Source organism: Puntigrus tetrazona, chromosome 3, assembly GCF_018831695.1.
Source record: "Puntigrus tetrazona isolate hp1 chromosome 3, ASM1883169v1, whole genome shotgun sequence".
Classification (NCBI taxonomy): Eukaryota; Metazoa; Chordata; class Actinopteri; order Cypriniformes; family Cyprinidae; genus Puntigrus; species Puntigrus tetrazona.
Genome location: NC_056701.1, coordinates 10,583,114 through 10,607,522, shown reverse-complemented (window position 1 = coordinate 10,607,522; position 24,409 = coordinate 10,583,114). Strand labels below are relative to the sequence as shown.

Below are 24,409 nucleotides of genomic sequence, written 5' to 3'. Positions count from 1 at the left end.
TTGAAAATATCACTTGATATTTGAAAGCAGAAAGATTTATTCAAGTCTGCTGTTATTACCATATTTGCCATCTGTATTTTCCATCTTGTACAATAAAACAATTATCATACCTCTCCTGCCGGTGCCTATTTTGACAAATCAGATTTGTTAAAAAGTCTCTTCTTAATACAAAAATGGGTACAGTAACATAAAACATTGCTTACTGTAACACTGTATCTTGTGTTAGTGTGTCCTACTGAACATCTTAAAATATAAACACGTACTGAGGGGTCACTCTAAGGACTATGTACTGTATTATTCATCAATTCATATAAGAGAAATGTCTAGTCATTAAAAAAAATTGACACATAAGAGAAATGGTATAGTTCTTTCTTCGTACCATAAAAAGTATGTATAAAAAATTACACATATGAAAGGGCAGCAAAGTCTTTTTTTCTCACTTCTCCTCCACAGTTCTGTAGCCAGTTTTATAAAAGTAATTTCAAATAATCAATCAGTCCATACATTATTGACAGGCATTTGGTAAGCGATTGATGGATTTGACTCTTAGTGATTCCACACCTCAGATCACATCGGTTCTGTGTAATTAGCAGGGAAAAGACCAGTCCGGCCTCGCAATCGACCTTGCCACCACGATGCATCAGAATGGTCCAGTACTTCAATGATTTCACCGAAACTGAAGCCCAACTCGTCATCTTCCTCTGCTGTGAAGTCATACATTGCTCTCACCTGTATGGTTGGCCTCTAAAACACACAAACAGTGAAGCGTCAGTGTAATAAAAGGTACTGATATTCTTATGAACTTTGTTCCTTATTGTTCCTAAACGGCTGGTTCCTGAATCATTTTCAATACTGAGGATATGAAAGTAAAATTTGCTTTTTTGCCAGTTTTACTAATGTATAACTACCAATAAACACCATTAAATAAATAACCATGCATAGCCATTTAAAGGCACAGTGTGTAATTTCAGTGCGTCATGAGAGGGAATTGCAAAACAAATTGCAAACAAGTTTCTCGAACAGCCCTCACATTCTATTGGCTGGACATACAGATAGTCCTGCCCACAAACTCATGCCCTGAGTTGGTTCATTCAAGTCCACTCTGGATGCTCATATTTATGAGATGGCAAGCTGTAAGTATCATGTCAGGTGCATTCAAGTCACTTTGGTTGGTGCAAAAAAATTTTTAAATCTAGAACTAAAAAATAATGAATAGAGATTATGCATCAATGTGTTTTTGCTTTTTACATTTTCATTTACATTTAGTCATTTTGCAGACGCTTCTATCCAAAGCGACTTACAATTGAGAGTACAACAGCGATTCATTTTTTTGAGAGACAAACAGACAGAGTAAGTGCTTGTAACACCCAGTCACAGGCAGTGTTCAAATTAGTACAAACCAGAAAGGGAAGGAATAAACAAGGGGAGGAGAAGTGAGAGTAATTTTTTTTTTTTTTTTTGATGAGGTCAGGTATTGCTAAAAGATGTGAGTTTTTATCAGTTTTTATTCAATTTATGAAGCTTCTGTAAACTGGACTGTTATATATTCTATTGTAATTTTATTTATTAAATTTATATATATATATTTTTTAATTTATTTTTAGACCATCATATTTTGTAGATGCAACTTAGTGTTATTGTAAATGACAAGAACAGATCAATTAATAATTGAGTGGATTTAAACAAATTTATTGTCATTACAAACACTGCATATCTATCATTTTTGGCTGCCTCCATTACATCCGACATGTTTTCACACTGACATACCTTCAACACAGAGATTCTGGTTTAAAACTATTCAGACTTTCCCATTCGTAAATACCACTTTGCGATGATGCTCATGTGTGATCAACTTCTCCAATGTGACTTAAACGCACAATAAAACAGAGTAGTAAAGTATTTTAACATCGCAAGCATAGTACACACATCATCTGAAAAAAACTGAATTTGAAGACACTCTTTACAGCCCATGAGAATTTCTGTGTCATACCTGAGCAGGCAAAGTTTCAGAGATTCGCCGAGGGGCTGGGCTGCTCCTCCCTTGGTGTCCCACAGTGTTAGCCTTCTCCTCAAGACTTCCTCTCTTACTCTGAGAATAAAGCACAGTTTTTATTTAAATAAAATACAACAGTAGAAACAGTCGGTTGGTTGATTGGAACAGTGGCTAATGCACTTCAATATGAAAGCTTTTCAATAAGGTTTTTTTTCTTTTTCACAAATAGGTTTCAGTTTGACTGTTGACATGCTCATACCTTCTGGTTTTGAGTTTGATCTGATGTGCTGCGGTGTTGTGATGAGGTTGGGGGACCGCCATAACCACCACCTGGGGAAGGCCGAACTTCTGGTTGACTCCTTAACTGAGAATAAGGACGATTTATTGACTTTATTTATCTCCTGCCCACATACTTTCAGCTTCATACACATTTAAAAGCCATGTTTGACAGAATCTGCTCATAATGCATTGCCAAATATTCAATTTGAAATAGAAGTCTTTTTCACAGCGTCTTCCTTTTTCCTTACATAAGCTGTCTCTTAAAAAAAGAGAAATCAGCAGATAAATGAGTTCCAGGACAGTAAAAAGAAAGTTTAATGATTAAGTGTACTTTCATGGAGATTAAGTATAAACCTTAACTTAGAAGATTAACAGCAAACTGTATGTACTGATTTAAATGCAGAGATTATTTACAGGTGGAGGCGCTCGTGGCTCATTCCCACTTCCGTCCCTAAGGAAGATCTCCCTCTGCTTGGATATGGAGGTGGTCTTGTAGAAGTCCACAAGCTTGTTTAGAGAGTTAAACTTCTCCGTCCACAGGTAGTACTGGCACGATTTATCCTTCATAACTTTAAAATGCTGTACATCATACTCGTGTCTGACATAAGAGAGATAAATAAATAAAAGTGAGAATACTGTTGACATGGAATGACTGATATATAAATATATATATGCTGTGGAGTAAGTAGTTACATGTAACATAATTACAGTATTTGATTACAAAATTATTGTAACTGTAATTAGTTAGTTGCAGAGGAAAAAAAAATGTGTAATTACCGTTACTGAAAATGGAGATTACATCTCAATTCTCTCACACACACAAAATTGAGATACCAATGTTTCTGGAGTTTAGAACACATGCCTATTCGATTCGATTCGAACTGTTTTATTTCCTATTTTGGTTAACAGCATTTGCTTTATTTTTTTAAGATGAATCGTTTTTTTTCTCCATGGCATTGTTAGATGCCAGTGTTTCTTGTCATTACTATGCCAAGATTTGATTTCAAAACCAGTATCATGTTAATAATGTTAGGTGTTAAGATTAATTTTGTGGTGGCTGTGCTTTAAATTAAATTATTACACGGCTCTGTGAAATGCTTGATTCTGACTGGTCAGTTGTGACATTCGAAGGTACATATGCTTTGCGTTTGGTTAGCTAACAAAATGTTAAATTTAATTATGTGTACAATTCTCTCATCCTTATATCGTGGACTGGCTCTCTCGATTCATACAAACACAGCTGCTGCTGTTTTGTTTTGTACACTGTAATGGATTATAATAAAACTGTAAGTACTTCATTGTTTATGTGGTAACATGTTGTGTAAAAAAAGTGGTGTGTCTGCACCACATCCCTTAAATGTCCATTTAGTTTGAACTTGCCACTTGCTAGCAACTGCTTTCTTCATAGAAGCTTTGTGTTCAAGTATTTAAATTCAGATCATCTCTAATTATTTACTTTTGTGGTAAGAAGCCATGTAATAAGCAGGATATTGTACATCCAGCCAGTTGTTATCTAAAAATAAAGATGTGCATTAACAGAGCTACTGTAAGGTTAACCCGGCCTAATTTAAATGTTTAAAAAATGATTAACAGTTCAAAATATTAGAAATTTTAAAAAAGTAATCAAAAAGTATTCAATGTAATAATGTAATTGAAAAGTTACACTACTCATTACATTTTGAATAAGGTAACTTGTAATCTGTAACCCATTACATTTGCAAAGTAACCATTCCAACATATTTTTTTCACATTTTGTTACATCAATCTACTCTCCATAGACCACAACTGTACAGCAAAAAAACTAACAAAAGTTTTTAACTTTTTTTTATTAAAAATTTAAAAATGTATTAAAAATAAAACCCAAACTCAATTAATTGCATAAGTATTCATACCCCTAAACTAAATATTTACCTGAATCTTAACGGTCTCAAGTATTTTTGTTTGCTTTGCTCATCTGCAATTTGTCAATTATATGCCACTCTTCTCCTCGCCTCTTCACCGCTCAAGCTCTGTCAAGTTGGATGGGGGCAGATGCACATGTTTACGTTTCTCCAGAAATATTCGACTGGGTTCAATCTCAGGCTGTGGCTGGGCCACTCAAGGACATATATAGAGTTGTCTATAAGCCACTCTTACTATGTGTTTAAAGTCATTGTCCTGTTGGAAAGCGAACCTTCTGCCCAGTCTGAGCTTCTGAATCTCTGGACTGGGTTTCCTTCAAGGCTATGTCTATATTTTGCTGCACTGAGTGTTCCTTCTACTCTGATGAGTCTTTTGAGAGAATCTTGTTTCTCGCAGTCTGAAGTTCTTTAGGTACTTTTTTGAAAATTCCAAGTGTCTTTTCATGTGTCTTAACTGAGAAGAGGATCGAGTCTTGACACACCACCGTTGGCTCAAACATGTTCTCAGCTTTTCAGGCAGTTCCTTTTGACCTCAATGCATGTTTTTTTGCTCTGATATGCATTATAGTCTCTTAGACCTTTTCAAATCAAACCCATTCAATTGAATTTGCCACAGGTTCACTTCACCCTAAGTGTAGTAACATCTACAAGCAATCGGAATGCCTCTGAGCTAAATTTCAGCAGTCCCCGATAGGGGTATGAATACTTATGCAATGGAATAATTTTGGTGACGTAGCAAAAAAAACCCAAAAAACCTTAACACACAAATAACATGAGAAAAATCTATCTTCAATCTTAGTTACAAACTGTATGAGAGAGGTTTATCTTCTCTCTCTCTCTCTCTCTCTCTCTCTCTCTGTCTCTCTCTATATATGTATAGTATATAGTTTTATTACCAGCCCTCAAGATGTATTAATGTCTAGCAATAAACTGCAAACAACAAAGGCTGCACAACTCCCTTTCTACACTAGAGGGAACCCTCGCTCACCCTCTCTCTCTCTCTCTCTCTCTCTCTCTCTCTCTCTCTCTCTCTCTCTATTTAGTTTGGACCCACTGTACAGGTGATTTATGAGAGGATGGCTGAAACAAATGGACTGTCTGACTGCTGTAATAAGATGGATGTTATTGATGCATTATTGATGGAGTGTTTCCATAGGCCAGATTCAGTGTGTGTGGACCGAGATGGCTCAGGTGTGAGGCTCTAGTCAATGAGGATCTTTCATCCTCATATCTTAAAAAAGACTGACATGACAATTTGTGGGATTACAGATGCACAGCAATTTAGAGTGACCTTCACGCGCTAGCTGAAATACTAACACCAACCTAACAGGACTGGGACCTTATCTCGATTTTTTGCTTTTATATTTTTTTATTTTCTGCAGAGCACAAAAGAAGATTATTTTGAAAGATATTGGCGACCAAATGTTTTTGGCAATGACTGACTTCCATTATATTGAAAAAGTCATACAGGTTTGGAAGGATGTGAAGGTGGGTAAGCAATCATAGAATTTCCTATTTGGGAAAAATTATGCCTTTAAGCAAACACACAGGGAAAATCTAAATCTTAATATAAATCCACAGATTCTATTCTCTCCTCATTTTGTTACCTGACTGAAATGGAGAAGTCTCCAGGGGAACTCTGGCTACCACGGATCAGGAAAGCACCCACTTCTCGGGACATGAGCATCTCCTCAGCCGAGCCACGACTGGCATTCTCTTTGAACCAGCTGTAGAAAATTTAAATTAAAATTTACATTTATAAAAATAAAAATTTCAAAAGGCTGTTTGCAGTGGTGCAATAGAATTTTTGTTTTTTTGGCCATATTGATCAACATTTAAAAAAATCTAATTAACCTTTTTTGACTATAAAGAACCTTTTCTGCATTTGAAAGGTTCCATGTTCAAAGTTCTTCATAGAACCATTGACGCCAATAAAGAACCGTTATTTTTAAGATTGTACATGCTCACAGTTTTTTTTGTATGTGGTAAAAAGCAAACATTAATATCCCAAGTATAATCTCACCTCAGATTTTGCATGTCAACATAGTTTTTAGGTATATAGCCCTCATGACCATGCAGCTCTGCCTTGAACCAGTCGTCTTGAGATCCCAGGATCTGTTTAGAGTAATATTTGTTCAAATTAATAAAGACCGATTTCTTGAGTCCTCAAAAATGGTAAATCATAATTGTGAGATTAAATAGTCAAGTGTAACATAAAAAAAAAAATAAATAAATAAAAATAAAATTGACTTAAAAATTATTTTTAAGAAAAAGTTAAATAGTCCAAATGATTAGACAATTATTATGTGGTTATTATATGATAAAAAGTAGCAATTATCACATTTAAATGACTTTTAGCATAATTATGACTTTTTATTTTGTAATTTTAACTTTTTATCGTATACAATTTTTATCATAATATTATTAAATCATTTTTATTTTGATTATTGAAAATGTTTCAACGTTTTTTTTTAATCCATAGTATATAGCATAACTTTCACCCCACTGGTTTGATAGTTAAACATTTATGTTTAAAAACCTAACTTGGATGAAAACATCTTGAATGCTTCATTTTCTTATCAGTCATGGAGCATCCTGGTCTTATAAATACTTGTTTTTGCTATTTCCTCTATACACTGTTCCATTTTTCGCTAGCATCTGCAACACTTTTCATGTTGTGGTCAGTGCAAATCGTGCACCAAGTGGCCTTTGAAAGCCTTTAGACTTTTGTGCATTAGAGTGCATTACTCTTCAGAACGCACCTTCAGAATGTCTCCTTTCCGGAAGCTGAGCTCATCTTCTGCTGTGCCATTGAAGTCATACTTTCCTCTGGCCTCCATGGTCAGATGCTGAGAAGTTGAACGGAGGGGAGGGCTCTACAAACTGCCATAAACAGGGGAGACAGAGAACGATTAGAGGTTGGAGAAACGAAGCTGATAAAGGGTAGAAAAATACAGAGTAAATGTGTGAACCTCAGGCTTATGAAAAACCAAAGAAGTCAAACTCCTGCTGACGTTCTAGCTAAGCAGAAGCATGCAGCTGTGGCTAGCTGGTTAGTGGCAGTATGCAATGTAAAAGGGGAATAGATTGGTTCAAAAAAGGCCACTTTATTTAATAAATAGTTTTATTAACACATAATTGTGAATGAAGAGGTCGCAACTTACTATAATACAAATCCTGTGATCAGAGGATGTTGACACTTGTTTAGCACATTTCAGAAGGCCATCACAGCTCCAACTAAAGAAAAGACATGGACAGGTGAAAAACTGCAAACTAAAATGAATGGATGACCACAAATGTAGCCTACATGACTGTGCCCTATTGTATTCTCCAGGTCTTTTAAAGTTGGATACCTCTCGAGTTGGAAACAGACAGACGAGTCATTATTTACAGATTCTTCAGGCTTTTTGAGCTTTTCTTCCAGAGAACAAACCCTTTCTATCACAAACACAAAACTCCCCCATTATCTTTGCAATGAGTGCATGGGAGGTATTCTTCAAGATAATGTTTTTAAGCAAATTGGTTGATCATTTTAAGCGGATTGGCCAAGAAGTTTAAAGCTCCTCTCTGATCTCCTCTGAATTGGGCTTTTCAGAGTGAAGAGGAAAGGAAGAGATGCTGGTAATCAGGATCATTTTCAGCAGGATCAGGAGGAAGGAGAGCTGAACAAACAGCAGAGGAGGAAATGCAGATTAAATTATATTTAATTACTACAGTATGATGCATGTCCTTGCCCATCCTCCATTCGAGATGGCGACCGTACAAAAGAAAACACATGGTTAAACAAGAAATGTGGCTTTGGCTCCCTATAAGAGGAACTCTGAAGAAAACACAAATCATTAACCCTTTATCAACTTTTAACTCTTAGTTGAACACAGGTTAATCAAGTCTTCTAGGTCGTACACTTACTTTGTGGGGCCAAAATGAAAACCATTGTCAACTCATAATCATATAATCTGCTGCTCTCTCACAAGTAATATGGACCGTTGATCTGGTACTTTTAATGGACTCATTTTCTAAAACTCAACAGCCCCGGTCAACAGTGTGTGAATTGTTTAACTTTCTTTTGAACGTTTTAACGTTCTTTTGAAGTTTCAAAAAATATACTGATAAATGCTCCTTATTTGACAAAGGAGTCCACTCTTTAAGACCAGAGCAACACAATTATAAGGTACCAAAATATTAAAATAAAATATGAACTTTTTTGTAATCTAATTTAGCCCTAAATGGTACATATTACTACTTAATTATTGCATGGCGACCTTGAAGGTACCTTTTTTAAGTAGTTTAGTAGTTGCATTTTATTTTTCTGACGCATTCATCACTCCCCTCTTTGACACTTCACATAATCTATTTTCAGTTCTGCGCTTTTTTAAGAAACACATATGCATGACGCATGATATCAAAAACTCAGTTGTGTTAATAATGAGAAGTTTTTGCTATATGTTTGCATTCAGCACATTCGGCTCAGGTTCTTTCATCACACAAGACTGTGGGCAATTTTATTTTAACTTCTAACGATAATCTGCAGCTAGCATTGTACGGTAACTCTCACTTTATTTCCTGTAAATAGAGGCATTGATAACTTTATTATCTCAAGCATATTAGCTTTAAATGCTAAAAATAAATTCATGCGTATCTAATCATGCCTCTTAGATTAAATTACCTATATACCTAGACACATTCCTTCACACTTATTCATACTGTATTTGCATGCTTTTTGATGGATGGGAACATTCTAGAGCAGTGGTTCCCAACCGGTGTGCCGCGGCACTAAGGGGTGCCGTGAGATCTTTTGAGGGTGCCGCCAAAATTTCAACAAAATTTTTTTATTAAGGCAGAATCAGTGTAAACAGTATTCTCATATCATCTAGGACTAGGTATAAGGTGTTGTTGCATGCAAACTCTTGAAATGAAACAAATAAATAAATAATAATAAAAAAGCTACGGAGATTTTAAATATCTATTTCCTTATAAGGGTGCCGGGAACTTTTGAAAGGCTTTCCAAGGGTGCCTCAAACAAGAAAAGGTTGGGAACCACTGTTCTAGAGGCTTCTGTAATATTTTGTGATATTTTAGTGCTTCCTGGAACGTTCCAGAACATTGAGGGACGAGTCATAAAAGACAAAAATCATCATTGACAGACTTAATTTTATGTTCAACCGCTACAGTATTACGGATATACCAAAACATTTTTATGCATGATTAAAACAGGTTAGCTTGTATAAACTAAACGCTTTTTATTATATACACAAAGTAAAAAAGACTTTTAAATTCCTCAAATTCCACAATGAAACATTAAAAATAAATGTGAAACTAAACTTTCATAAAAAAATCTGTTCAATCTCATGTAGTGTTTTTGACCTTATATTATACGTCGCTGTTTTAGGTCATCTATGTGTTTTGTGCTTTTTTGTGTTTGCGGTGTCCTACTCCGACATAGTTTTCGATGTCATCCATTTCAATTTGTCACCTCTAGATTACACTGAGCCACACTCTGAGACATGGATTTGAAGTCGTCTGATTCCTCCCTCTCCCCTCTGGCCTTATGAAAAACCATTTCTCAGATGAGCAGCGATTAGATGTGAGAGCTGATCTGTCAGTCATGTTAATGTACTCTGTCAGTTCCACAGCGCTCAGTTATCTTTCCCTAAACTGTGCTCCTGTCGTACTGCAGATGGGCACGGAGGAGACCAAATGAAGCAACAACTTCACATGAAATGAAGTGCAAATTGAACCACATATGATAATTGGAAACATAATTTATTCCCTGACTAAGTGTTACAGAATCACTATCTGCTCTCTTTTCAATGACGCAAAATTAGTGACGTTTGTGAAGGAAAGAGCTTTTCTGTTTTGTTGTTGTGGATTAAACGGACTTAATTTTAGTATAAAACAGAAAGAATAGATAGAATATACGCCGAATACATTCGATAGATACTTCAGCTAAAGTGAGTTAATATTTCATATATCAAAATATATATTTTTTCATAAAGCAAAAGAGGCACGAACCAGAAACCGAAAAATTCATTGAAATTGACGGTGAAATTCAAATATCATCATTCATAATTTAAAATGATTAAATAATCGTTAACGCTGTCAGTAACGCTCTCAGATTTGCATTTAAGTTATACTCTGTCAGACTCTGTAATAATCTTTAATGTCAGGATAACAAAACTAAAAACATGTGAAGAAATGATAAATTCCTAAATGCCTGTTGAAAACCGATCTCCTGTTTTCCCTTAAACTCAAAGCACAGGCCTCAGGGTTCATGCAAACATGACTAGATCAATCCAACCATTACAAGGAAGACAGAAAAACAAAAAAGCCTTTTAAAGAGTGAAAGCTGATTTGACTGCTGTGACGGGAAGTTGTTTTATGAATAAACACTGAGCTTTAGTCTCATTCCCTCGATATATGTTCTCATTGTGTTGTGTGCTTTTCTGCTGAGGCCCAGTGTTTTCACACCTTAGGAATATATGTTTCTGGAAGGACTGCGTTGATTTACAAATGGACACAGAGTATGTATAAGTAAAACAAAACAAAACAGTTTGGACAATTTTGCATATAATTTAAGAGCTGTTATTAAGATAACGTTATATTGTTAAAAATAGGGAAATTAGAAACTGCAGTGAAAAAGAGCTTATGCAGTAGGCTACATATTTACATGATGTATATTCCCTAGTGAGTGTGTGCTCAGACACCAGATATAATTTTGGATATTTTTAGCAGTTGTAGGACACTATGGTTCATTTATGCAAGTGAGAATAGCAAAATAAAGTGAATATATATATATATATATATATATATATATATATATATATATATATATATATATATATATATATATATATATATATTAACTCTTTACCTGTCAATGTTTTGCTTAAATGTTTTTTTTTTTTCTTTAACTGGTATTATATACAGTAATTGTGTGCGTACTATTAACAAGCTGCATAATTTTTGGTTAATTGTAATCCATTACATACATTTCTATCGAAGTTATCTGACATTACCAATGAATTTGACAACATATATATGGATTTGACTATATATATCTGTGTAGTTTATATATGTAAGTGATGTATATCCGCTTTTTACAATTCTTTAATATTACCATATAAAGAATAATCCTAATATGAGAACAATAGCAGCACTATAAAAGTGGAAGTAAACTTTGTATTTTACATCATAGCTATTTAAAAGATATTTTAAAAAGTATTGGACTTTTCAATATTACCAGCGTTAGACATTGTCTGCTCTTCAATCACTGTCTTGACTAACATTAATATTTAAGGTTAATTTCGCACAGTACGTTCGCACACTTACTAATTTCACATATTCAAGCACTCTACACCCAACAGTTTTTGAATCAAGAGTTCAGTATCATGAACATAAACGTACTAAACTTACAAGACGAGACAAGAAATGAAAAGTTCGAACAAGCGTCAGTAAACCGGCGCAAGTGTGCTGCAACTGTCAAACTTCACTCATCTATTTTGATCGCTGCAACTTTTTTAAATACAACTAGAGCAATCCGGATTACTTTACCTCAGTCTCGCTGTTTCACTGTCCGGCAAAAAGCAAAGCACCTGCAGCAGAAGTCGCCGTATCAAATCACACAGCGCGCTACTCAAGCGCTAGTCCGCTACCTGCGCGCTCCGCTCGGCACGCCACGCACTCACGGGAACGAGCGGAACCTTTGTCTCCGCCCCTTGAAACAGGCGACGTGATAAGAACATTTCAGTCACCTTCAATGGGCTTGATATAAAATAAAATACTACTAATAAAAATGACTGTCACCAATTTATCACTAGTTCGTCTTTGCAACCCAAATTGTATTTTGGTAGCTTATAGCTATCTTAAATTATATTATAAAGCATTACGTTTTCATTACATTTTATATAGGCAGACCAATATGCAAGTTCTTCTGTCATTTTTTTTTTTCTGTTTAAGTGATAAATAACACAGTTTACGTGCATGTGTTTGTTTGAGTAATGTCTGAGAAGGAACACACAAGTTCTGCACTTCTGCTAGAGTGGCAAAGCATGAGACAGGAAACCCTGAAATCAACTAGCTGGAAGTGTGTGGTTTCTCTCGCTCTCTCTCTTTCTCACTAATACAACATATGAGAATGCTAGTCTCTATTTAATCATTTTGCAGCACCCAAACAACGTTTTGCATTTGCGTTTCTATATTTCACACACATTTTGAGAAAGGTGGCTCCTGAACGTTCATGAACGTTAAGGTTTTGATAATATGATCCAGGTCAGGATGTAATGGTAATACGTTCAGAAAACATGCTTAAGATAGCTGTGGTGTTCCTCCTGTGTGAACCATTTTTATGCACCTGCAGGAATTAGGCCAACATCTCAAGACCACAATTACACCATGTGGGGTTTTTTTTTGTTGAAGTTTTAAACAAGTTAATTTTTAAACTAAACTAAAATTACAGAGAGATATCCAGGTCGATCTGTGCTGCGGTAACTCTGGGTTCGCTTCTTTTCTATCTCCCTTTCTGACAAATATCCTTCCTTGTCTTTCAATAATTACTGTAAGTTCCTGACCGAACACAGAAAGTGACCTCAGACAGGTCAGAATGCAGAAGTAAATGGAATTCCGTTGCTGTATCCTGACCGCTTGTTATATAATTCTTCTCCAGTACTGTCTATAAATGCATGCCATTATGTGTTGGTCACTCAGCTGGTCATGCTTGGCTTAATGTCCTAAAACCACGAATTTAGCTAGGATACACCATAGAAAAGCCAGTTTGAGAGTCTGAAAATATCCTTGCTTTTCACAAGTGTGCATGTGCTGGAGAATGAAATACTGAAGATGCATATACCACTCTTTCAAAACGAGTTGTGAGGGTTTGAGTATGAAGTTTATCACTTTTATCATCACAATAAGTGCTTCTTGACTAAGATTGCTACGATTTTTTTTGTGGACAGCATGAAACAGAGCGGGAACTGTTAAACTGTTCTCACAACAGACCTCGGTTTGTCAGAAAGGTGATTATGAAACGAATGTTTTACACATCAGCTGTGTTTGAGAAAAGACAGAGAATTAGCTTTGATACCTGATTAAAATGTTATCACATTAACACCTCTGACTGCTATATCTGGCAGACGGCATCTACAACAGCATCCTGCTCCGTTTTCTTCAGTGGGAACCACAAGCTTGCACCTGAAAGAGATAATATTGGTTTAGTGGTAGAAGTGAGGGGCAACTAATATTGCAGAGCGATTTTTGTCTCCATACTTCAGTGTGCTTATGAGAATAATCAGTTTTGCTCAGTGTTTTTGTTGGTGGTTTCGGGTAATTGTGGGACGAACAGCCAGATCCACATCAGATCAAAACTTCACTACAACTTTACTTTTCATTAGACGTAGATAATTGTACGGACTAGATGTATTGTGACTGTACAGTACGCATCAAACTTATATTTAATTTAAATCACTATATTATCCTAAATTAATCCTGTTGAACTATATAATGTAACCTAATTAGTGCTTGTAATGCATTTGCAATGCTGTTTACAAACCGTCATGCTCTAAAACACACAGAGGCAAGTTATCTGATCTAAATGTGAGTCTTAATGGTTTCCAAGCAACTGACTTGGTAAGATATAAAATTGATTGATTTAATAAAAACAAGATTGATTTATTGTCCACTGTACTGCATGAACACTCTGCATACATACAGACAACCATTTAAATGTGTGGGATAATTCAGGGAAACAGAAGGATTTAGGTAATTTCCTAGCTATGTATGCAATAAAGTTCCTGGTGTCCAACGTTTTGTGGCAAAGTGAGAACAAAGTGAGTGAGACGTGTCTCTGCTTCAAATCATGTATCCTTTCTCCTGTTGGCGTTTTTTGTTCTTGAGCCTCTGTCTAATGACATTTCCTCTTTTCTCTCTCAGCAAGGAAGAGCATATTCTCTGGAGTCACACTCCGTGAAACTGTGTTAAATCCAGCTGAGGCTTCTCTCTTACTGTGATACGATCACTCACATTATCCGCATGTGTGTGAGCTGTTCTTGAACTAACTTATTGCTGACGATGGTGTTTCGTTGCCATGGCAACTGCTCGGACCCGTTCCCTTTGCCACTGAGGAGATGAGGTGAGTACCCCTGCATGCAGCAGATGGTCAGGAAGAGGAAACTGCTAAAGAGGCCAGAATACTGGCCAAAGAGAGAGAATGAGAGAGAGAGAGAGAGAGAGAGAGAGAGAGAGAGAGAGAGAGAGCAATTATCAATGGATAAAAATGATGCTGATGCCATGAATGAATGAGGGACAAATAAAGTCATCCTCAAAACGAAGGTGTTAATAAAACTAAAAGATCTGTAGCTATGTATATGTATATCTGACAGACAGGGTCAAACAATCTTTGGCCACTGAAGCAGATACCTATATCTATAAATATACGCATACAGTATCGACTGCTATAAAAGTCAAAGTTACCGAACTTTCGACCATGCCGATTAAGTATTAAGGCTAAAATGACCCATCAACACCAGAGGGTTAATATTAATATTTCTGTCACCACTTTACCTTTTACCCCTTGAATGCTTATCTGTTTATACAGCGCGTGAAAGTGAGGCACGCAATGGTGCAGGGTTTCAAATGCAGTGCTAAACCCGGTTCTAAATTAGCCTATAAGTGTGAAACATACTTAAATGTACAACTCTGGGTTGCATTTCTGCAGGTTGTGTTTTTGTTTCCTGCAGCAGATATGCTACTTACTGTCAAAGACAACATATTGTCAGGGGTTCATGGTGTAAAATGGTAGCTGAGCTAAAAGGTCACCTTAAGACTAGTTCTACTACGAAGAAGCCGAAAATGTAAACAAACCATACAATCTGAAATACAACATTATTCATAGTGGATGATTGAAGCATTACACAGTATGAGGTAGAAAAAACTGAATGCATTGTTACATCCTCGATGAAAGGAAATGCAGTGCGTAAGTTACATGGCATTATTACCCCATCTGTGTCTTTAGAAAGAGAGGGTGCAGCGGTTATTGCTACACTGGCTGAAAGCCACCTTATATTTTGTGTAATCAGTTCTGTGTCATTGTGGTGACCTCACCGAGCCCACACTCAGGCTGGCACAGAGCATGCTCAGTCACAACTCATCACTCGAGGTGTAATTAATAGTCGCTAGCCACTAGGTCAATGTACAGACTGTGTTTAAGGAAGCTCCCTGGGGCTTTCCTGCTCTATATGGCTGGCTCTGGTCCAGCAAGACCAAACACACACACAGACAGTCAACTGCTCAGAGGAAAGAGCAGAATAGATAAATAACAGGCCCAGGCCTTTCTGCCCTTTATCGTAACTTAAGGATCCACTAAAGGAATGTGAGATGGAATGCAGGGAACATGTAATGGAATTCAGTGGAATTGCTTCATTATTCTACATGTTCTGTTCTTCTGTTCTCCAAGCTAAAATTGATTCCAATATCATCATACGTCTGCTACAAGCTCTTGGGTGAAGTAGTGATAACAATAAAATGAAATTTATTGTACATGTAAACTTTTGAAATCACACTGGATTTATGCAGACACGAGTATATGAATAGTTCAATGCAAAAGCCTCCTAAAGCCAAAAAAAAAAAAAAAAAAAAAAAAAACTGAGATGACACTGAGTGAATGCACTTTACAGCTTTTATGTTTATCAAGTACTTTAATTTTAAATGTGCAAAATCCCAGCCTCAACCCATTCAGAAGTACCAGTACGTACAGCATTGAAACCTATACCAAGAAAATGTCAGATGTATTTAGAGGCTTTTGCATCTGAACTCTTCATATATTTGGAAAGGCTGGGGTTGGTTAGATTTTTATTTTTAGGTTTTTGTAAAATTTTGTCTCTTATGCTCACAATTTATTGAAACAAAATTACAGTGAATTCAGAAATATTGTAAAATATCAATGAAATGAAAATAACTGATTTCCATTTGAATATATTTTAAAATGCAATTGATAGCATACAAATATGCTGATTAATAACCATTTCTTCTTATTATTGTTGAAATATTTTATTTACAATATTTTTTATTTACAATATTTTTTGCCCAATAAATAAAAACTGTGGTTTTTGAATATTATTTGAATAGACAGTTCAAAACAACAGAATTTATTGGAAACTGAAACAGTATGATTTACTGTCACTGTTGATCAGTTTAATTCTATCTTAAAAAAAATTTTTAAAGAATAAAACATCTTTCTAAAGCTAAACTTTTAGATGCATGAACAAATGATAGATAAAATAAACAACTCAACGAATGAACCACAAATGAACCATGTAATGAATGTACGGTATATAAAGTGAAAGTTTATAAATATTTACTGGTAACAGTTTTATTTACAAGACAATAGTTTGCTATTTTGTACATGAACTGATTTTCCAATTTTCCATTTTGTTTCATAATTGTTCAACTGCTGTTCAGAAGCCTATAATAGGGTGCCTGATGGCAGGTTACATTGTGAAAACATGTCCCAATAATAGCCACTACATAAATATTCAGTAGAGTAAAGGTGTGACAACTCACTCCAGTCTCCCTTGATACCGCCGTCGCTTTGAATAAACATGCCTGCAAAATGCATAAATGTATGTGAATGTACGTCACTTGAATAAAAGGCTGTCATGCGCAGATGAAGCACCTCTTTTTTGTGCCAAATATAAATCTGTTTCTGAGCTTTATTGCAAGGTGCAGGTGAGGGCAGTTCAGACTGACCACAGCTGTCATGTGACGCTGGGAAGACTTCACTCCACTCGGCTCATCTCCATCCTCCTCTCTGACCCCATGAGCACACGTCTGTCTCCATGGAGAGGTGAGGGCTCCTGCTGGAATGTTCTCTCTTTCTCTGAAAGAATTGATTAATAGATCGACACCCTGCAAAAATAGAAACTGTCTTTATGTTGCTAGTTTAGACTCACATCTGGGGTTGACACCAAGCTTGCCGTACATGAGCGACATTTATAAATACCTCGGTGCCAGAAGAAGTTATTTATATTTGCAGGGTCTGATAAATGCAATACGTTTCCTGCTCACACCCATGCTAACTTCTCCTTTTTGGGCTTGATGCGTTAAACGATTAGCACAAAAAAAAATTCTGTTTTCTGGGGCTTCTGCCATATCGCATTGAAGTACGCTGACTCCGATTCACACTATTTCAATCTTCGTGTTTTTAGCTTAACCGCTTTTAGCTTAACACAGCACAGCAACAGTACGGTTATAGATTTGATTCCCGTGAAATGTGCATATGTGATAAAACTGATAACTTGAATATGCTGTAAATCTTACCGTTTAAGGTTTAATTTGAGGTAAATTTGTGTTTGTGTGGCATGCCTGTTGACAGCATGTAAAAAAAAAAAAAAGGAAAAAAAAGCTCCTAATCGTCAACAGGGGGCAGTGTTTAGCTTATATCAACTAAACAACTAAAAGCCAAAGGAAAAAAAAGGCTTTATTCACTTGCACGTGTGAGCAAAATATTAAACGCAAGAATAGAACAGCAAATGGCCATTACAATTATTACTACTATGATTTTTAATGCAGACAACCTCGCAAGTATACTGAGTGCTGCAGCTAGAGAAACGAGGAAGGAAGACACCATGTTAAATGTTCCAAGATATGATTTTGTTTTTATTTAAAAATGACCACATTTAACTGCAACCGAAGCTCAGTCCATCTCTATTTCTCTCTCTCTCGTTGAGCAGATGGCCCATCTGTAGGGGTGTGGCCCTCATGCTGACATCTCCGTGTCCCCTCTCTGACTCCCACCATGGTCACCATTCTCATCTTGTTCTGCATTTATTCATATTTGTTGTTACTCGCTCCGGTATCCGCTCCCATTTTAATTCCTTTAAGCATTACGCTGTTTTGTGCTGTGCTTGCATTCTTGGTCCTTGCCTCTCTCTCTTTCTGTGGAAGTGGATGGAGATATGGATGCAGTCCAGACAGTGAGTGCTCACCGCTCTGCATTTCTGGTTAAATCACTGGTAATGTGATTCACAATCTATTTGACTTCAGCAGAGCGGAGGCAAGCAGGTGAGCTAAACCAGAGGAGACGTGAAATTACTCACTCCCCTCTCCATGGCAACGCTTCAAACCTGACCTCCTATAATCTGCATTGTAATAACCACTGGATGAACATGTAAATAAAATAAAATAAAAACAGTCAAAGCAGCACGGCGCTCGCTCACAGACAAAATAAGTGGTTTGAAATCCCCTGAATACTCCTCATTTTAGTCTCTTTATCTCTTAGTGACCTTTAGAAGACAGGCTATCGTGTATTGTGATGAGACACCATGTTTGATCAGGTAGTAGTAGAATGACTTCTCTATGCAATGCTAATATTTCATATGTTTTAAAAGACTGTCCGATACCTATTCTTTGTCTGAAACCAGAACTGAAAAAAACAGCACATATTCACATCTAGAAAATGCACAGCAGCCATAGCAAAGTATAAAATAAATTGTTAAAAAATAACAACACTCTAATACATACATACGCTCTTATAAATAAAAAAAGGTTACGAAAAAGCATTTTGCAGAGATCCAATTTTGGCACCTCTCAAGAACCTTTCAGTGAACAGTTCTTCAAAGTACCATATTTTTATTAATGTGAAGAACATTTTAAGAATCAAAAAGAATCTTGTTCCACGGAAACCTTTTCATTTGTGGAATGAAAAGGTTCCCTTGAATGTCGAAAGTTTTTCACGGACCCATCAATGCCAATATAAAACCTTTTAAGCTATGGGATGGATGAATGGATGGATGGATATTTTATTAACCTTTTGGAGTGATAAAGTAACTTTTGTTCCCCTGCAGATAATTTGATTCACACTTGTTGCTAAAAACATAGTGGTGAGGCCCCCTGCTGGCTTGCTAACATTAGTGTTTGGACATGTTTCATTTACACTATTCATGTTAACAGCTGAAGCAATAATCAAACATATTGTTGCCAGGTCAGGTGAGACAGATAGCACATAAAATTGATACTAATGGATTCACAGAGCTTCTGGGGTCCATGTACGTATTAACCATTTAATTTCCTTTTTGGAAAGCTAGAGTGTTAAAGAAAAAGGTCTTTTTGCCTTAAAATGTGTGACTATTGGTTTGTTCACTCTCTGATTCTTTCTCCCCCCATGTTTCCTATAAAAGAAGGTTCTAATAATTGTCAAACTGATACTGGCTAAGATCCCAAAGTTGCCAAAGATATTTAAACATCAAAATCTGTGATCAATACCTAAATGTCTAATTAAAATGACAGTGTGATTAAAAAAATAAGTACTATTGCGGTTTTTGGTAACACCAGTGGAATGAAAATATGCATGACGTTACGGAGAACTCCAACCCAAGGGCACCCCTTTTATCCCCCCCGGATCGCTTTATAATGAAAATCAATCTCCTGTTTATAAGCAACAAAAATATTCATTACATTTATCATTGGGGCACAGAAAAATGATAATTAAAAATAATAAGCAGTACTCAGAACTCCATCTCAGCATAGCCTATGGCTTGTGATCTTTCACGTCATACATTAGAGGTTGCACTTTGCAAGTCACAGCAGCACTAATTATGCGCCTAGCAATATATTTCTGCTTTACATGACATGTGCAGTGGAGGTTTGCCACGATATTTTATTAAAGTTCGAACAGATTGTCATTGCTCTACTGATACTTTAAGTTATCTGACCAATCAGATAAGAACATTTTTAAGCCATAGACAAACACAGTAAAGATTAATCTCACATTTCATTTTCTTTTTGTTACTGGGGCTGTGGTTTTCTTTTACTCTGTCTGACAAATAATGATGTAAAAGTTACCATTTGGCCCCCCGAACAAGCAGTTTCATTTGAACCCTGCAAAACGAAAGAGGTATTAAACATTCAGTATACTTTGAAATAAAGGTTCTTTACTGACATCAGTGTTTTCGTAAAGAAAATTCACCATTTCTACTTCGCAAAAAGGTTTATTAGATTTGAGGACCTACCAGTAGCGGTTAACAGAGTCATATGTCATGTAAATTACGCTGTGTATGTGTTTAAGCTTTCTATTTATTTATTTTCACTTTCAAGTAATGAATATCCAACCACTGGTCAAAAGTGCAATGCTGTGCAGTTTCATCCGACCACTCAGGAATATGTGCTTAAATTGCCTCCAGCCAGGAGAAAACAGACGGTTCATCATCTGACTCACTGCACACGCTCGACACATGCATTACTGAACATGCTAATTATTTTGATCATCATGATGATGATTACGGGCCGCTCATCGCTTGAAACGCACATGCGTGCACCCAAATCCGAGTCAGATGCAGGAGAGGAGACAAAGCAGAGAAGCGCTGGCAAAGAACGGCGAGGGGAAAGAATAGCAACAGGAAATACGAGGAGAGGCGTAAATGATAATGTAGAATATGACTGGGGGAGATTCATGGGATTTTTGCACCGGCTTCTGCATGGAGCGACAGATTTTTCCTGCACCCACACAGTGCTATGACTGATGACTTTTACAGTAACACAGTCTGCTGTGTCACCACAGCTAGCCTCTAACAAGACCCCCTGGGTGGAGAGGATAAGATCTTTCACTCTGTGTCGATGTGTCTGCGTTTGTGTGTGCACGAACACACACACACACACACACCTGCTTTACTAGCTTTAACTTTGGTATCTGGATCACTGTGGAAACCAGAGCCTCAATAAACCATCCGACCCGACAATAGACGGATAGATAGCAATATCCTACCAGGGCTAAAAGGCAAATTTTTAAAGCTTCTCTGCGTATCTCTTTATGGCGTTTCATTTTCATGAGGCTTCTTTAGAGGAGAAATACGCCACAGGCTCCGCTTGTACAATAAAGCCCAAAGACCAGCATGTGATGTATAACACATTCTGGCATGTTATTGTTTCGTCTAACAATATCCGCAGAGGGGCTGGAAATGACTGCATGCCGAAAAACAGCGTGGCACTCTGGAGCACAGAAGCTTAGCTAGACCTAATGCTTATGTTAATGCAGTATTGTTTCCTGAACTGAAACATATTAAAGGCAATATTTTTTTCTTTTGTGTCCACGCACCTGCTGAATCCCTTTCTACAGTTAGCAGAGTGGGACACGCCTGCAGGTGACAAGCTGAGAACTGCACAGTCTCCATACACACTAGAGAGAGGTCTATGTTTATTACTGACACATCTAGGTTTATTTTTCATCTTTAGTTTTCCCATTAGTAAATGGAATGAAAGAATATATAAAAGAAACAGATGCATCCCATCCACATTTAAATGGCTGCTTAGCATCCACTAGAGAATTTTGCAGTGCACTTCTGAAACCCTCCACCTCCCCAGCTCCACCTGTATATATGCTGCTTGACTCTTACTCACAGACCATATAACTGTATGTACTGGCAGTAGCAAGTTGCTGTACTTGATCAAATACATTAACATTGTCATATCCATTGCCGTGCTAAAATATTCAGGGAGTTGTCATGAAAGAACTATTTACATTGATACCGATAACAATAGCAAAACTATGTCTTTATCACTATCGTGAAAGTTATTGTCTTTGGATCTTTTTTCCTTGAAAGTAGTGACATTTTTTTGGGCAAATTCCCAAATTTAGTTAAAATTTGGGTAACTTTTGTACATTGCCAAGGGCTGCATGTTTTCACACCATATGAGTTAAGATAATAATAATATGTTTCATTTATATAGTGCCTTTCCCAGGCTCAAGGATGCTTTACAAGGTACACCAATACGACAAAGTAGAAAACTTTTTATTATTAACAAAATAAAATAAGAACAAATGGTTTAAAACAAAATAATGTAAGCAATGTAAAGTAAAGTAAGTGCATTTTTAAAAATATGTAACTGTTTTGATCAAATTTCGTAATGGATAAATGTAATACTTAAAAAAATAATAATTAAGGCCCATTCACGCCAAGCACAACAACTATAAAGATAACGATAAAGATATACGTCTTAAAATTGTCTCAATATTGAAAAATAGCAGAGTTTACACCACAACAATAACGACAAAGACACAGTTGTAAACAATACGAACATTGACAGCCAATCAGAATCCATCCTGCTATAACGAGCTTGAGAATTTAAAGCGACAAACCCACTTGCGTCTAGAATAAACAGAAAATATTGTACTCTGATGTGGATATGCATACATGTGATAACTGGCCCTGATCTATAACATTTATAACAATATCCTTGACATGGTGACGACGGTTACTGTTTCCATATTTATTTTTTTATTTCTATTTTGTATGTTTAATTTGAATTATTTTACAGCTTTTATGGTAATACAACTGCGCAATTCTATCAAAACAGCACACTAAACTGCAGCTGAGAAAGACAAACAGGGTAGCATTGGTTTCATAATGGAGTGGAAGATTGTTTTGGACAAAAAGAGCAGTGGAGGAGGGGAGGGATGAAATAACAGTGAGAGAGGTGTAACAGAAAGATGGTGGAGTGTGAGGTGAGGTCGCAGCCTTCTGTCTTGTGGTGGTGTGTATGTGTGCTGATTGCGCTTCGGGACGCTGTTCAGGCCTGCAAGGTCACACACAATAGGTTACTGTCAGGCACATGGAAGTAACGCGTGTGGATGTGTATGTGTATTTGTGAAAGAGAAATGAAGCCTGTGCAGCTGTAATAATGTAAATAAGATGCTCATCAGAGATGAGGATTAGGCGCAGACGCTGACAGGGAGGAGGTGAGAGAGGCGAGAGACTAATATTCAGAGACTGAATAAACCTTAAACTCAGCCATTAATTCTAATACTGACAGACACAGAGACCCAGAGAGAACAGGAGATATGGAAAGCAAAACATAAAAAAAAAGAAAAAAAAAAGAAATATAAGCTGATTATTTTGAAAATGCCGCATTCAGCCATTGACAAAGCACATTTACTGTGCAACAGAAGTTGTCGTTTTGGTGGAGGTGCTACCAAATGGAGACATTTTCTGCGAATTATGATCAGTTATGAAAGGTTGCTGTGTGAAAGTGTCACTGTCCTTCTGACTGCTCGATATATTACTGCTGGTTTATTGACTCATGACACCACACGTAAGAGGGTTAAAGGTCAGCCTGCAAAGGTAGACTCTAAATGCATCACCTTTTGCTGCCACAGAGGCAGTGATTGAAATGGGAAAAGCAAAGATGTAGCATGTAGTAAAGACATTCACAGGCAAGTCCTGCTCAGAAACAAAGCTCCATGCACCTCAAATGAATCGAATCTTAACAGTAAACCCTAAATTAGTTAAATCCTAAATTATTTTATCTGTTATCTGAATATATATATATATATATATATATATATATATATATATATATATATATATATATATATATATGGTACATTTGTCTTACATTGTTTGGGGGAAAGCACAGATTTATTATTTATGCAGCACGTAACTTGTAGATTAAAATATTTATGTTTGTAATATAAGTAATATAAAACTTTGGTATCTATGCTGTAGAAAAACAATGCTACGTGTTTAGATAAATCAGATAATTTATTTTTATAAAAAGGTAGGGAAACTTAAACACCCATAATGCACTGTGCTCGATCTGACTGATATAAAATGAATAAATGTCATTAATTTTCATATGCTCCTACTCTCAGACTGGGTTTTACAATGTTTTATTAAATAAAAGATTAAGTTAAATTGTCTTAAGTATGCAAGATGTTTCTGAATCTAAAATGTGCACACTGAAATCAAAAAATGAGCAGCCCCTCAATCAAACTCAACACTGCCATGAACCTTAAGAGGTTTGGAAAAAAGGAAACAGAATTGGAAGGAAGGTAATGAATGAAGGGTGTGGGTGTGCAGTCCATCACAAGTCTCTGAGATATGACCTAGGGTCAGCACATTAACTGTCATGAGGGCAGGAGTCGTCATTGTGACCTTTGAGGAGATGTGATAATTGAGATGCCAGGAAGACTAATGGACTCTGCTGCTTCTATCACATTCTCCTCCATTCTCTGTTAAAACTCACTCAATTCTCTGTATGGCATAGAAACTCCTGGACTTTCACATTATATCACTACACAACGACACAAATTGATTGCAGAGACAGTCCCTTGGAAAAAGTGTGGGGTTAAGTGTCATGCTCAAGGGCAAGATGGTGATGATTCATGTCTCCTTCCTTATGAGAGTTAAACCAGCAATCATCTTACCACAAACACAATACAGTGAAGCAGGGTTTAAAAGCCTGAGACCACACT

The 24,409-nt window shown here is 36.5% G+C and overlaps 1 protein-coding gene across 1 annotated transcript; it reads right to left on the bottom strand.

Moving 5' to 3' along the window:
- Positions 1-13: 13 nt before the first annotated feature.
- Positions 14-11,879, bottom strand: grap2a (GRB2 related adaptor protein 2a). Its single transcript, XM_043234873.1, has 9 exons — positions 11,725-11,879; positions 7,338-7,410; positions 6,936-7,056; positions 6,197-6,288; positions 5,781-5,900; positions 2,687-2,870; positions 2,253-2,357; positions 1,991-2,089; positions 14-744 (listed from the first exon to the last, which is right to left on the bottom strand). The coding sequence occupies exons 3-9, from the start codon at positions 7,011-7,013 to the stop codon at positions 568-570; spliced, it is 855 nt and encodes a 284-aa protein (XP_043090808.1). The 5' UTR covers positions 7,014-7,056; positions 7,338-7,410; positions 11,725-11,879; the 3' UTR covers positions 14-567.
- Positions 11,880-24,409: the final 12,530 nt, after the last annotated feature.